This window comes from Micromys minutus (assembly GCF_963924665.1).
Source record: "Micromys minutus genome assembly, chromosome: 9".
NCBI lineage: Eukaryota > Metazoa > Chordata > Mammalia > Rodentia > Muridae > Micromys > Micromys minutus.
Window position 1 is genome coordinate 55,018,663 of NC_137978.1, and position 15,059 is coordinate 55,033,721.

The 15,059-nt window shown below is 48.1% G+C and overlaps 1 protein-coding gene across 1 annotated transcript; it reads right to left on the reverse strand.

The window, feature by feature from the left end:
- Window positions 1-5,358: 5,358 nt before the first annotated feature.
- Window positions 5,359-12,635, reverse strand: CTRC (chymotrypsin C; the record flags this gene model as incomplete). Its single annotated transcript, XM_080921266.1, has 8 exons — window positions 5,359-5,373; window positions 5,533-5,685; window positions 7,587-7,732; window positions 8,666-8,802; window positions 10,062-10,187; window positions 11,385-11,482; window positions 11,566-11,657; window positions 12,596-12,635. The coding sequence occupies 8 exons, from the start codon at window positions 12,633-12,635 to the stop codon at window positions 5,359-5,361; spliced, it is 807 nt and encodes a 268-aa protein (XP_080777392.1).
- Between the last annotated feature and the right edge of the window lie 2,424 nt (window positions 12,636-15,059).

Sequence of the window (15,059 nt, forward strand, 5' to 3'; positions counted from 1 at the left end):
GAAACTGTATGTGTATCTGTGTAAAACAGTGTGTGTATGTGTGTGTGAAACAGTGTGTGCATGTGTGTGTGAAACAGTGTGTGTATGTGTGTGTGAAACTGTGTGTATGTTTGTGTGTGTATGTTTGTGTGAAACAATATGTGTATGTGTGTATGTGTGTGTGTATGTGTGTGTGAAACAGTGTGTGTGTATGTGTGTATGTGAAACTGTGTGTGTGTGTATACATGTGTGTATGCATATCTCTCTGCATGTATATGTATTTGTGTTTAGATACATGTATATGTGTATGGATGTCTATATATCTATGTTTTTATCTATGTGTGTGTTTAAGTGTGTACATGTGTATGTGCATCAGTATGTATGCATGAGTATCTACATGTATATGGATGTCTGTATATAAATGTGTATATACATATGCATTGAAATATGTTTGGGTTTAAGTATGTGTGTTTGTCTTTCTGTGTGTGTGCATGTATATGTGTGCAAATATGCATATAGATGTGAATATGTATATGTGTGCATGGGTATATGAGTATTTATGTGTGTTTGTTTATATACATGTCTGCCTATATACATCGATGTGTACATGCATGTCTGTTTGTATCTGTGTGTCTGTTCTTTTGTGTATTCAAATGTGTTTGAGTATATATGTACATATATATGCATAGCATGTACACATGTGTATGTGTCTATGTATGGATACATATTAGTGTGTATATGAAAGTGTGAGCATATATCAGTATACATGTGTTTGAATGTTGTGTGTATACATTTGTATATCTGAGTGTGTGTGCATGTACATGCTTATGTGTCTTATGATCTGTGTGCTAAGTGTGTGTGTATTTGTCTTTGTGTGTATGCATGGTTGTACTTAGCTGGGTGTGTGGCTGTGTTTCTGTGGGTATATGTATATATTTGTGCATATGTGTGTGAGGCAGGGTCTCGTGTAGCTCAGGTTAGCCTCAAACTCACTGTAGGTAGGTTAAGATGGCTTAGGGTGCAAAGCACTTGCTGTGTAAAGACGGAAGAGGGAAATCAGCTGCTGAAAGTTGTCCTCTGTCCTCTGCGTGTGGCATGTATGTACTCCCTCATGCCGTACACATGCACAATAACTATTTTTAAGAATCACTCTGTAAGCAAGGATTCAGTGGTTCCGTAGAGCCAGCCCCTGTGATCCCGGCTCTTGGGACGAGTTCATTCCTTTTCTTCCTTTTTAGACAAAGGTCTCAGTCTGTACCCAGAACCTGCCTCAGCCTCCCAATGGTCACCACTCTCTCTCTATGGACTTTATCTATGCCTGTTTGTCTTTCTGCCTGTGTGTATATGTCTGTCTGTATATTTATCTATCTGTCTGTCTACCTACCTATTTATCATCTATCTATCTTTTTATAAATCTATTTATCTGTCTATCTTTGGAGATGGGAGGTCTCAGATAGTCCAAGCTGTCCTCTAACTGTTAAGCAGTTGAGGGTGACTTCAAACTCCTCTCTTGCTCTATGGGGAACAGTACTGCTCCTCCCAACATCTGTCTCCGAGTTTCCTGCTGTTTCCTGCCACAAAACTCTGGGACCATAAAGAAAGTACCCCTCTTCCCGTTAAGCTGTTTCCACTAGCATCCCATTCAAAGGGATGCTAAACATAAACACAGATGGATCACCCCATCTCAAGATTCTAAACCAAATCTGAGAATTCCCCTTAGCCCTGGGAAGTTCCACGTTCATAGGCCCTGGGGATTATGATGGGAACTTTTCAGGGACCGTGATTTATTTAACCCAGACCTTGTAAGCAGCACCCTCCACAGCCTCTGTCTCTGTTCCTGCTTCCAGGTTCCTGCCCTGCATCCGTTCCAGCCCCGACTTCCTTGGATGATGAACTGTGATGTAGAAGTGTGAGTCAAATAGACACTTTGCTCCCCAATTTGTTTTCTGGTCATGGTGTTTCCTCACACCAATAGAAATTCTAACTAAGACAAGATGGCACCATCATAGTGGGGCACTGCTGGGACAGACCTGACCATGTTTTGGGGAGGAGTGTGGAAGGACTTTGGAACACTGGGCTGGAAAAGCCATCGAGTGTTAAGATCTCAGTGGGGAGTTCTGTGGGAGTTTGGAAGATGTTGAAGGCAAGCAGACAATGGAGGCTGGGCCAGTGAAGTTTCAGGAGGAAGATTAAAGGCTCTATCCGGGCCATTTGTTATTTTGAACTCAGAGTCTGTGGTTCTGGATAACTGGAGTTGAAGAATCCGCTGTGATTAACAAGGTATGGGAATTACTAAAGAGAGGCCTCTGCTTTGCCGGAATACATGATGCTGTTTAGTTGAAGCTGAGAAATTAGCGGTGATGAGGAAAAGATTGTTGAGGGAAAAATCTCAGGAAAGTGCTTCTTTCTCTCTTTTCTTTTTTTAATAAAAAAATTGCATTTACTTAGAAACATTCAGAATACCAGCAAAACAGCTGCATTTTTTTTTGCAATTACAGAGTGATGTTCAGCTAACAGAACAATAATTATCTTCATATAAGCTGCATCAGAGAACTGAAGATGAAAAAAAAAAAAAAAACCCAAAAGAAAACCAAAAACAAAAAAAAAAAAGAAAAGACAAAAAAAAAACAAAAAAAAAAAAAAAAAAAACAAAAAAACAACCAAACTACTGCCCCCACATATAACTTAATTTGTGCTGTGCCAACACAAACCTGCCTTAAATTTCCATGCCAATTTACAACCCTCAGACCATACCAGGCAAGGTTAGTGACTGTTGAAAATACCACCAGGATACGTCTATATAAAGACACATTTGGTAGTGTGTTAACTATACCAAAAAAAGGACACGGTACCAATAAATATTACACAGCCTTACATTTCAATTTTTTTTTTCTTTAAAAGGAGTGAGTTGTGAACAGGGGCGTTGAGATGCTTTATGGACAAGGGGAAAAGACTGTGCTAGAACCAACTCGTTCATCATTATCTTCATCTTTGTCTTCTTCTTCCTCCTCCTCCTCTTCCTTCTTTTTCTTGCTCTTTTCAGCCTCGGCCACCCCGTTTTCCGCTGCATCAGGTTAGGAAAGTGTTTCTTGAGAGCCACTACACAGAAACTGTGTTCCAGACATGGCCAAGGTTGTACCCCACACTGGCAGTCCAACTTGGTAGGGTAAGAGTCACCCAGTGATGCTGGCTTTGAAGGTTTGAAGGGATCATGGAGACCAGCTGATGTCTGGGCACTGTGTGGCTGGGTTAGAGTTCCTTAAGAGAGTCTATTGGAGAAAGTATAGCCTAGTTGTAGCAGAAGACCCAGTACCATGGGGATGACCTCTAAAAACAGCAGCAGTGGTGGAATGGAGCCAGCCAGAGCCCGAGAGACAAGCTGTGTGTGTAACAGAAGGAAGAACTGGAGAATTGGCTCAAGCTCTTTGGAAGAGTCCAGAATGAATGCCAGACATTGGACTCTGAGTTGTTTACAACTGGAGTTTGATTTTGTTTTGATTTTATTGTGACTGTGCCCTGGTTCTTCCTTCTTGAAGTAAGAAAGTATTGAATTTGTTTTTGATGTTATAGGAGCCCGCAGTTGAGAGACTGGATTTTAAAAGAGAGACTCTAGGATTTAGAAGAGACTTTGGATTTTTAAAAATAGACTGATCTTTAAAGTGTTTGAATTTGTAACGACGGTGGAACTTGGAATATTTTGTATTTTGATGTTCATATTAATGTGTGCTCTTGGGGATGAACAAGAAAGGAAATGTGGCTTAACAAGTATGTGTTTCTATGTCAAATTGACAAGGGGTCAGTTTTGCTGACTAGTTTATGCCAACTTGGCACAAGGTATAGTCATCAGAAAAGAGGAATTCTCAATTTCGAAAATTGACAATTTAGAAAATTGCACCTATAAGACTGGATTGTAGGCAAGCCAAACTCCAATTGTAATTAACTCAGGATCCAATGTCTGGGGTCCGTTCAGCATCTTCTGGACTCTTCCAAAGAGCTTGAGTCACTTCTCCAGCTCTTAACTAGTGACCGATGGGGGAGGGCCCGGCTCATTGTGGGTGGTGCCATCCCCGGGTTGGTGGTCCTGCTTTTCTACAAGAAAGCAGGCTGAGTAAGCCAGGGAAAGCAAGCCAGTAAACAGCATCCCTCCATGGTCTCTGCATCAGTTCCTGCCTCCGGGTTCCCTGTGTGAGTTCCTGGCTTGCCTTTCTTCGATGAACTATGATGTGGAAACCAAATAAACCTTATCTTCTCCAACTTGTTTTTGGTTTCGGTCTTTAGGAACCTAACTAAGACAAATGGCCACACGTTCAGGAGTGTTCCAGGCTAGTGGCCCCTCTGGTTAGGGGATGAACACCCACTAGGAAATCTGTCACCAACCGCCAGACACTTAGATCTTGACTCTCACTTGCCTCCTGTTGGCCTCAGGAGGGCACTCTTGTTCCTAGTTCATTGTGGCTCTTTCCTGTTGGCCGGTCCTGTTCCTGAGGCTTAGTTCAGTACTTCCTCTCTTCTGAACCTCAGTTTCCCTACCCGTCTCATACAGTGAAGGCGTCTCCTGTGACTGTGGAGACCACGGCTTTCCTCAAGCCTGTGAGTGGGGCGGGGGTCTCCTCTTCCTGTCCCACCCTGGGTCAGGATTCATTACATTCTTCAGCCAGACACCTCTGGTCAACAGCTGCTGTTGGGTCTGTAGTGGGGAGTAATGAGGGTGCGTAGCGGGGGGGGGGGGGACAGGATGGGGACAGATACCTGCTGGGCACTCATCCTTAATAATTATTGACTGTCTCTGAGATTTGGGTGTCTTCTGCAGCCTGGCCTCTCTAAGCTGAGTGGATCTGCCCTTGAGGATTTCCCAGCCTCCATCTGCAGCTGGAAGTCCTAGACCTTAATTTGGACCCTGTATGCTACCTGCCTGCCTCTTTTTATTATTATTATTATTATTATTATTATTATCATCATCATCATCATCATCATTATATAATTAATAATTAAATAATTAAAATGGTTATCAATGATTTAAATATTATATCATAATTATATCATAATGTTATAAATATATTTAACACAATTCTATAAATACAATACAATTATGCTGAATAATTAATATAAATGAATAAAATGTTTAAATTAACAATTAATCATATAATCAATCATATGTTAATTATATTAACACATCGATTAATAATACAAATAATAATAATAATAATGTTTTAAAAGGCACCTGCCTTAAATGTCTCTACAGTCTGGCCTACAGTGTCTGTTTCCAGTGCTTGGAGACCCGGGAACCCCCAGAAGGCATAAATGAATATAGTCAGTCATTCATGGAAGGAGCTTTATTGCGGCTGAGAGACAGGCTGCAGGGCTTCTGGAACCTTCTCTTCACAGTTGTATTTTCTGGAGAAACAGAAGCCTTTATGAGTGACCCTGGGACATGCTACGTTCTGGGGCAGCACAAGGCTCTCTGCAGGGTAATAGGTCCCCAGGAGGCACATGGCTGGGCCCGGTGTCTGCACAAAGGATCTGGGGTGGGCTCGAGGCCCAGGGAACACCTACCTCATTGATCCAGTCATTATAGGCAGACACGCGGGTGAAGACCACAGGCTTCTTGTGCACGTTGCAGCCACTACGGGAACCGAAGCTCACGATGCCATGCACCTGCCATGAGCCGTCTTCCGCTTGGCAGTTCAGCGGGCCGCCGGAGTCTCCCTGCAGCAGAGCGGCCTCAGCTCCAGTTCATCCCCAGAGGCTGGCCTGGGCTGCTGTAGGGGTGCAAGCTGGGCCTTCCGCCTCCATACCTACTATTCAGGCCTCAGGCTAGCTGTGAGGATTCTGATGGAGAAAGTGTAGGGACCATCTAGGCCTCATCCCGTGAAGCCCTGAGGTGTCAGCTAGCTCTTGGCTTGCTGTGATCTGGGGTGAGGCCAATATTCTTGGCCTCAGGTACCCTGACTGTGCAGGGACTATGTAAGATGCTGTTGGCTGCCCAGAGAGTCACGGGCACCCTGGAGAGGCCTGGGCAAGAAGCAAGGCTGGTGTGTTTCAGAATAGACATTGGACTGAATGTTTTGTGGTTCTGGTCATACTCTGAGTCCCTGTCTCCTTTGACTGGAGCCTTTAGGAGTATGTTTGGAACAGGAAGGAGGCCAGTTCATGTCGCTGGGCATGTTCATGGTGGTTCTGTGAAGTGGTTACTATGGCTTTGGTTTGATGTGTGTATGTACATGTATGTGTGTGTATATATATATATGTATATATGCACATGAATGTATGTGTGTGAGAGAGAAGGTATGCATGCATGTGTATGTGTGAATGAAGGTATGGATGCATGTGTATGTGTAGATGAAGGTGTGTGTGTGTGTGTGTGTACATGTGTGTGTGTGTATGAAGGTACCTGTGAATGTGTGTGTGTGAGGATGAAGGTATGCATGCATATGTATGTGTAGATGAAAGTGTGCGTGTGTGTGTGTGTGTGTGTGTGTGTGTGTGTGTGTGTGTGTGTGTGCATGTCTATGAAGGTACCTGTGGATATTTGTGTGTGAGAATGAAGGTGTGAAGGTGTGTGTGTATGTGTGTGTGTGTGTGTGTGTGTGTGTGTGTGCATGTCTATGAAGGTACCTGTGGATATTTGTGTGTGAGAATGAAGGTGTGAAGGTGTGTGTGTATGTGTGTGTGTGTGTGTGTGTGTGTGTGTGCATGTCTATGAAGGTACCTGTGGATATTTGTGTGTGAGAATGAAGGTATGCATGCATGTGTATGTGTGGATGAAGATGTGTGTGTGTGTGTGTGTGTGTATAAAGGTACCTGTGGATGTGTGTGTGTATGAAGGTGTGAAGGTGTGTGTGTGTGTGTGTGTGTGTGTGAGGATGAAGGTATGCGTGCATTTGTGGAGCCAGAAGGCACACTCTCTGGGCTGGAGCTGGCCAATTGGGCTAGACTCACTGACATGTGAGCCCCAGGAATTCTCTCATCTCCTCCTCCCTAGTACTGGGATTCGGGTGCACCACCATGCCTGGAGTTTTCATAACGTGAGTTCTGGGGACCGAATTCAGCTCCTCATACTTGCAAGGCAAACTCTACCCATTGAGTTATCTCCCCAGACCCAGTATGTATGTGTATATATATATATATATATATATATATATATATATATATATATATATTCACTTTCAGTGTGTGTGTGTGCAGGTGTACCCATGTGTGAATGCATACAAACCACAGTGCACATGTAGAGATCACAGGACAACTACGGGGGTTGATCGTCTCCCACCATGTGGCGTCTGGGGACCAAACTGAGGTCGCCAGGCTTGGTGGAAAGAGCCTTTATCCTTTGCGTCACTTCTCCCCTGCTGCCACTTTATAGAGAACTTCAGCAGCCCACCCAGTGGTACTGGGACTTGAACTTGAGTTGCTCTTGTCCAGCCCTCTGTGTCTCCCCATGCACGGGGGTGGGGTGGGCAGAGAGGGGTGGGCTGGGGTAACAGCTTTCTCCTAGGCCTCCATGGTTCATCGGGGCCTGGCTTCTGGAGGGAGGGGTGTGATTTGCTCCACTCTAGTCCTGCCATGCCTACCACCCTGCTGCCCGCCTGGTGTGAGGTCAGGGCACTCACGTTACAGGCAGAGATGACGCCGTCGCCCCCAGCGCACACCATCGTCTTCCGGACCTTGATGAACCACCAGTCCAACCTGGAGCATGTGGCATGGCTCACGATGGGCTGCAGGCCCTGCTGGAGAACTTCAGCAATGGGACCGTCGGCTGGGGAGAGAGCAGCCGTGCAGAAGTCAGCCTGTGCCCTGTGCTCTGGCCGTGGTCAGCAGGAGACCGTGGGCCTGCCCTTCTCTGGGATGGCTCAAGTCTTTGGGTCACAGTCCCTTGGGGACTATGTGCCTTTAGTTTGGAGTCTTCATTTTTCTTTCCCCTCCTGCTTTGCTGTGCCAAGGACCAAACCCAGGCCTCCGAGTGTGCCAGGCAAGCGCTCCACCACTGAACTCTAGCCTTTCCTTAACTTTGCATTTTGTGACTGGGTCTCCCTGCGTAGCCCAGGCTGGTCTCTGGTCCACTCTGACCTGAGGCAGGTTGACCTGTGACCCTTCTGCCTCAGCTGGGATCTTGGGGGCTTCCCTCACTCCATCTTTAGGAGTCATACCTAAAGGCATTCCTCCCCCAGGGGGTCCCAAGAGCTAACCTCTGCTTTTTCCAAGTCTCAACATTCCCATCTAACACTCAAGTTCAGCCGCCATCTGCTTGGGCATTTGTCTGTCTTGGGGTCTAGCTTCCTACCTCTAAGGGGACAGTTTAGTTAGTTAGTTTGTTTATTATTTTGGTACAGGTCCTCCTCATGTAGCCTAGGTTGGCCTCAAACTCCCCGTGTGTAACCTTGAACTCCCGATTCTCCAGCTTCTACTTTCCAAGTTCTGGATCACAGGCCTGCCTTTTGTTCTTAGCTTGTTTGTATTTCTGTTCTAAACACCTGATGGGTTCTAGCCTATTTAATTTTTGTGTCAGCCTGACTTGTGACGTGCTTGTCACATCGTCTGGGCTAAATAATAAACTCTAGCTGTTATTATCACAGAGGTCTAAAATCTATGAAAACATCAGGCAGGAGGAAGAATGTGGGAGACATGCTGATTGACAGTGGCACCTCCTCCAGGAAGCCTTGGGGATTTCTCCAGTGCAGGCTGTACTCACTCCAGAGGCGACCCCAGCCAGTGACATAACAGGGATAGTCCTGAGGCAGCAAGGAGCCTTCCTCTGGGATGCAGGCCACCTGGATGGTGTCACTCAGCTCCACAGGCTCAGACAGCTTGATGATGGCAATGTCGTTCCTGGAATGCAAAGTGGAGGTTCAGCAAGTGGGCAGAAGGTGGTGCTGGGGGTCCAGTTTTGGTGGCCAGGGATCTGTTAGCAGCTAGGTGACAAAGCTGGGGAAGGAGTCTGGAGAACAAATGGCTTGTGTGTGTGTGTGTGTGTGTGTGTGTATTTGGTGTGTGGTGTGTATGTATGTGTATGTATATGTGGTGTGTGTGTGTGGTGTATGTGGTGTGTGTGTATGTATTTGGTGTATGGTGTGTATGTGTATGTATGTGTGGTGTGTGTGTGTATGTATTTGGTGTGTGGTGTGTATGTATGTGTATGTATGTGTAGTGTGTGTGTGTAGTGTGTGTGTGGTGTATGTGGTGTGTGTGTATGTATTTGGTGTATGGTGTGTATGTGTATGTATGTGGTGTGTGGTGTGTGTGTGCGTGTGTTTTAAGTACCAGTGCATGTGTGCAGGGACCGGAAGACATCAGGTGTCTTGGTCTGTTCCTCACCACCTTATTCTCTGGACAGCATCTCTCACCAGCGTGAGACTGACAGGCAGCAATTTCCAGAGATGCCTAAGTCTCACCTCCCACAGCCCTGGGGTTACCACACACGGCTTCTCATGTAGGTGCTGGGGATCTGAACTTGGGTCCTCAGGCTCGAATGCTGTCTAATTTCCTGTCCATTTGACACAAAGTTAGGGTCATCTGGGAAGAAGGCATCTTTGTAGACCAGGCTGGCCTCGCACTCAGAGATCCACTTGCCTCTGCCTTCTGAGTGCTTGCTCAAAGGTGTGCGCCACTACTACCACCAGGCTGCTGTGTTGTGTTGTTTTGTTTGTTTTGAGACAGATTTCTCTTTACATAGCTCCGACTGTCCTGGAACTTACAGAGATCCTCCTGCCTCTGCCATGTGCCACCAAAAGCCCCACATGGGTTACATTTCCTAACTCCTCTGAGCTTTAGCTCCTTGTCTTAGGGCTGTTGTGAGGCTTTAAGAAAAGATGGCATCTTACAAGCCTGTTGCAATCTGGGCTTGTGCTCAGCCTTCCGTATAGGTGACTCTTGGCCCAGCCTCTGACCTGGTGAATTCTGGGAAGTATGGTGGGAAGTCATGTGGTATAGAGATACCGGTGTACTGAGCCATTATCCTTGGTGAGTGTGGAGGACTGAGTGGAGTCATCCCGTGTTCCTACAAGCTGGGTGTGTCACATGCTGGAGTCAGACTCTGGGGCTCCATCTTGGGGACCCTCCTCCCATGCTGCACCGGGGCTGGCACTTACCACACCAAGAGGGGGTTCCACTTCTCATGGACGTAGATGGTGTCCACCTCGGCGTACACGGAGCCTTCCTCATCCTCCACTGTCAGATTGTACTTCCCCAGGCCCACACGGTAGGTGAACTTTTCACTAGAAGTGGGAAAGAGAAACATCGACTGGCCTCCGGTAGGGCCAACGGGGAACCGAGAGCTTCGGAGACATGGCCGCCTTTGACAGAAGAGCTTTGTGGGAAAGGGAAAGTCTGTTCCCACTGACCCTGTGCGGGATTGCAGAAGGACCACAGCTTAGAGCCAGGGACTGCCAGACGAGGAGAAGCCAGGCTGCTATTGCCTCTGGCTTTCACATGGCCGTAGGCACCTGACCGACATCGGTTTGGCCCCCGTCCTCCCTAGTACGACATCCTTCTGCCCCGAGACGGCAGGCAAGCGCCATCATACCTGTCCTCCCCTGACTGGTGAGGTGTTAACCCGCACCCCGAAGCCCTTCCACAGCTCAGCCTTTCTCCAGTCCAACTGCCGTCCTTGCAAGTACGGTCCTGCTCCTCCATCCCCCACCCCCATCCCCCCCCACTGGGCTCAGTATTTTCCACTCCTCAGAGGCTTCCCCTTCAGACTGGTTCAGACCCCACAGATCAGTGAGTGACCTTCCTTTTGTGTCTCTGCCCAGATCCATTTGCCTTTCTTCTGGTCACTCTCTTCCTTTCTTTTTTCCCCCTCCCTCCCTTCCTCCTTCCCTCTTTACCTTACCCTGCCTCTTTCCTTCTTCTATTTTTAGCCCAGGCTGACCTCAAATGCATAGCCAAGGATAGCCTTCAACCTCTGATCTCCCTCCACTTCCCAAGTGACGGGGTTACAGGTGTGTATTATTAGCACACCTGTTTTCATGTGGCACAGGTGTGTGTTTGTGTGTGTGCTCGAACCCAGAACTTTGTGCATGCTAAGAAGTAACTCCACCAACTAAGCTATGCCCGAGCTCCCTTATTTTACTATGTTAACACCTCCCTCCCTCCCTCCCTCCCTCCCTCCCCCTTTCCCCCCCTAGTTCTGGGCTATCTTTTAACTTGAACCAGAATTACCTTGTTACCACCCCCCCTCCTTCCAGCCTCATTTTTGTTTGAAAAGTTACACACTGACTGGTTCCTCCACTGCTCCGCCTTCCGGCTAGAATAGCCCCGGAAGCCGTCTCTTGACACACAGTAGGTGCGCAAGAAGGGTTTTCAAGTGAAGAAATGAAGGAGCAAGTTAGCAGGGGAGAACAGCTAACAGAGAGAGCCCAGGGCCTGGACTGCTGGGTCCTCGCTGGTGTCCAGGTGTCACGCCCACTCACTTGATGCAGTGGGCGGCAGTGAGGACGTGGCTGGGGGTGATGAGACTGCCCCCGCAGGTGTGCCTCCATGTGTCGTCCTTGAGGTATTGAAGAGAGACCTGCAGAAGGACCCCATGTCAGCCCTCCGGGGATGCCCAGCCCTGCCCCTCCAGGCCCTGCATCTGCCCCGCGGCACGCTTACCTGCCAAGGCCAGCTGTTGGGGAGGGCATCCTCTCCTCCTACCACGCGGGTTGACAGGTTAGGTGGGAAGGTGGGGTTCCCGCAGCAGGAGACTGGGGAGAGAGGGGAGTGCAGGTAAGCGGGCTGGCCCTCTGCGAAGGGGGAGATGGGAACGCTCCGGTTCGGTGGTTCGTATCGTACTTGGTGAGTCGGGAGAGTCCACTTGGCTCTCTGGGCCTCAGTTTCCCTTTTTGTGTGTGTGTGTGACGTGGGAAGAATGACCTTAACACGAGAGTCTCCTGAGAACTAAGCCACTTGATACATTTAAAGAGCCACACAGAAGTGAGAGGAACAGGTAGCGACTGGCGCGCATGAGGGACTAAGGGTATCTTCTGTGGGTCACAGTACAGTGCGTGACGGAGGGGTATTCAGTGTGGACCACACAGAGTCCCGCACTGTGGTGTCTCAGACGTTGCGTGGAGTGCGCATGCTCTGAGGTAAGGCTGATGGGACCGGCGTGTCGTCCTCGGGCAGAAAACGGAGCGTCCCTGGGCCTCCGGGTCCCCGTTGTTGGATGGAAGCAGGGACAGACCCAGTCCGTGTAGGGTCCAGTTTGCTCCTGTGTCTAGAAAGACCTTAGGATTCCTGACTAAGAGCTTCCTCTTGTCAGAACCAAACCAAACCCCGTCGCACCCTAGATTTGTGATCTGGGAGAGTATCACCAAAGTAGGAGAGCAAAGAGCCATGGGGTGGGGCTAGAAGTGGGGGACACAGAGGGAAACACAGGCCCAGTGGCTCCCTGGAGTGAACCCAGCATGAAACACCTAAGGTGGACCTTTGTTCAGGGTCTCCTGTCTAAACCTCACACCCTGGAGGGGCTCTCCATTCATCAGATCTCCAAGATCTGGAAGAGGCTTAGCTGATACACAGATGCTCAGTGGGACCCACACAGGACCCCAAAAGTGCCTTTTGGGGGGAGCAGAGGATACCCCCAAGGCCAGCTTGATCTAACAGCCAGCTGGTTGCAGCTGGTCCCCAGTCCCAAGCTTACCGCAGGCCAGGATGGCAGCGAGGACTGTAACTGCCAACATGGTTCAGGTGTTGAGGACTGGATGGCGTGGACAGGCTGGGTATTTATAGGCATCGGAGAGAGGCCACAGGAGTCAAGGCTGAGCTAAACCTGGCGGCAAACCTGTTCTGACAAGGCCTTTCCCTAACCTTGGTAATTACTGTTTAATTTGGGCAGGCCATGTGGTTGGCGAGAAGCATGGGGTTTCCAAGGCAGAGTGAATTTACCCAGCCCCCCTCTTTGTCAGCGGGTTGAACTAAACTCCAGGACTGCCGACTGCCTTTGTAGATGTTGTAAGTCAGTTTGTATACTGATTTCTACTGATTTTGCTTTATTATGACAATTTTTAAGATGTAGCGGGGAGAGCTCTTGGTGCCCTTTCAAAAGTCCTGGCAAGAATGGTTTACACCAAACTGGGACAAGGAAGTAGACTCAAGATATATACGGCTTAGGAATGTGTTCTTTTGATCTTAATCACTAAAGTCCCCGAATACACCTCGATCCAGGGGGCTTTGCCTATGCCGACTTTGTTCCTTGGCTACTTTGTCCTCAATCTAGAACTGACCCTATTCTTTGTATGATGGTATAAAAGCAGACTGGGAAAAATAAACCCACTTCAGCGATTGCTGGGGTCACACCATAATGTTGTGTAATTGTCTTTTTTCTTTTTCTTTAATCCTCGCTCCTGCCCTGGAGATCCTGGTGACTGACTGAGCTGGCTTGGTCAATGTAAAGATGATTTTGCCTGTATGAGTGTTTGTCTACATGTAGTGTCTGTATGCTACATGTATGCCTGCTGCCCTGGGAGACCAAACAAGATCAGATCTGGAACTGGAATTACAAATGGTTGTGAGCGGCTATGTGGGTGTTGGGGACCAAACTTGGGTCCTTTATAAAAGCAACATACGCTTTTAACGACCGAGCCATCTCTCCATTTCCTGTTAATTTTAAAGAAATGAATGCATTCTCTTGGGGCCCTCAAGGCACCAGGGCGTTGGCACCAGACTTGAGTGTATTTAATGTGTCTATGACCTTTAGCACATTGGTGACAGGAGACTGGCTTCTGGCTGCTTTGACAAGATAAGGTGGCAACCATTCCCTCTGGAAGGAGGCTCGCTGAAGCGGGAGGCTGAAGAGCCTGTGAGGTTTTACCTCAAATACCACAGGGAAGAACTGTGGCCTCGAAGTTTGAGGGTTCACTGAAGAGCTCCTGGTCAGTGAGGTAGAGCAGTTGGTTCAAGGGGATTGACCGACATGGTGCATACAGCTAACAGTAACTCCAGAGCAGCAGGTGGGGTGGGCAGGAACCACTTTGGCATTCCCATCCCCGGCTCTGGCACAGAGGGTGGCTGTGCGGAGGATGCTGTTAGCTTTTGCCCACACTGTGATGCTAGGCGGGTTGACTTCCTTTTTAGTCATGAGAGAAGTGCCAACGCTGTGAGAGGAAAGGTAGCTGGTGGGTATCTGTGAAGGACGGGGCTGGGTTGGGAGTGGATTTTCTGTGACTGATGGTCAGGGCTTGGTGCTGTATTTACCTGTCTCTAAATGTGTGTTTTATTTAAGTGTGCACCACCACCATGTGTGTGTTCTGATGTCCTGCGTTCAGGAGGGAGCTTTCTGCCAGCCAGGATGATGATGTGCTTTCCCTGGAGAGAGGACCTCGGCTGGAGCTCTGTAGATGAGATCCTTCTAGGTGGGAACTGGACAGGCTGCGGGGAATAAGGTTTCCTCTCCGCTGATCCCACGCTCAGAATAAACCCGTGGCACCGGGAATGTCACAGCCCTCATTTCCAGGGCACACAGTGTGACTCTCAGCATCTCAGGGTTCAGGGCCAGCAGCTGTGATGGAAAAGTAACCCCAAAACAGATGTGTGTGGATGGTGGGATGTGACCAGATGACACCGCATGGAGAAGCAACGCTAAGGTTTTGGGGGAGGAGGCGGAGCAAGAGCCCGAGAAAGGAACAGGTGTTAGCGACAGGAGACTGGCTTCTGGCTGCTTTGACAAGATAAGGTGGCAACCATTCCCTCTGGAAGGAGGCTCGCTGAAGCGGGAGGCTGAAGAGCCTGTGAGGTTTTACCTCAAATACCACAGGAAAGAACTGTGGCCTCGGAGTTTGGGGGGTTCACTGAAGAGCCCCTGGTCAGTGAGGTAGAGCGGTTGGTTCAACGGGGGAGGGAGTTGACTATGGTGGTGGAGGCAGAATTCGAGGTTATCCTGGTCTATACAGAGATACAGAGATTTCCAGGCCAACCTGGGCTACATGGTAAGACCCTTGGTCCTTTTTTTTTTTTTTTTTTTTTTTTTTTTTTTTGGTAAAGAGGATTAATGAGAAGATGGGGTTCAGGGGAGTTTTGTTTGGGTTTAAAAAAAAACCTTTAAAATTTCACGTAGTTATTTACGTGTGTGTATGTTTGTGTGTGCTACACATGCGTGTTTCATGGTG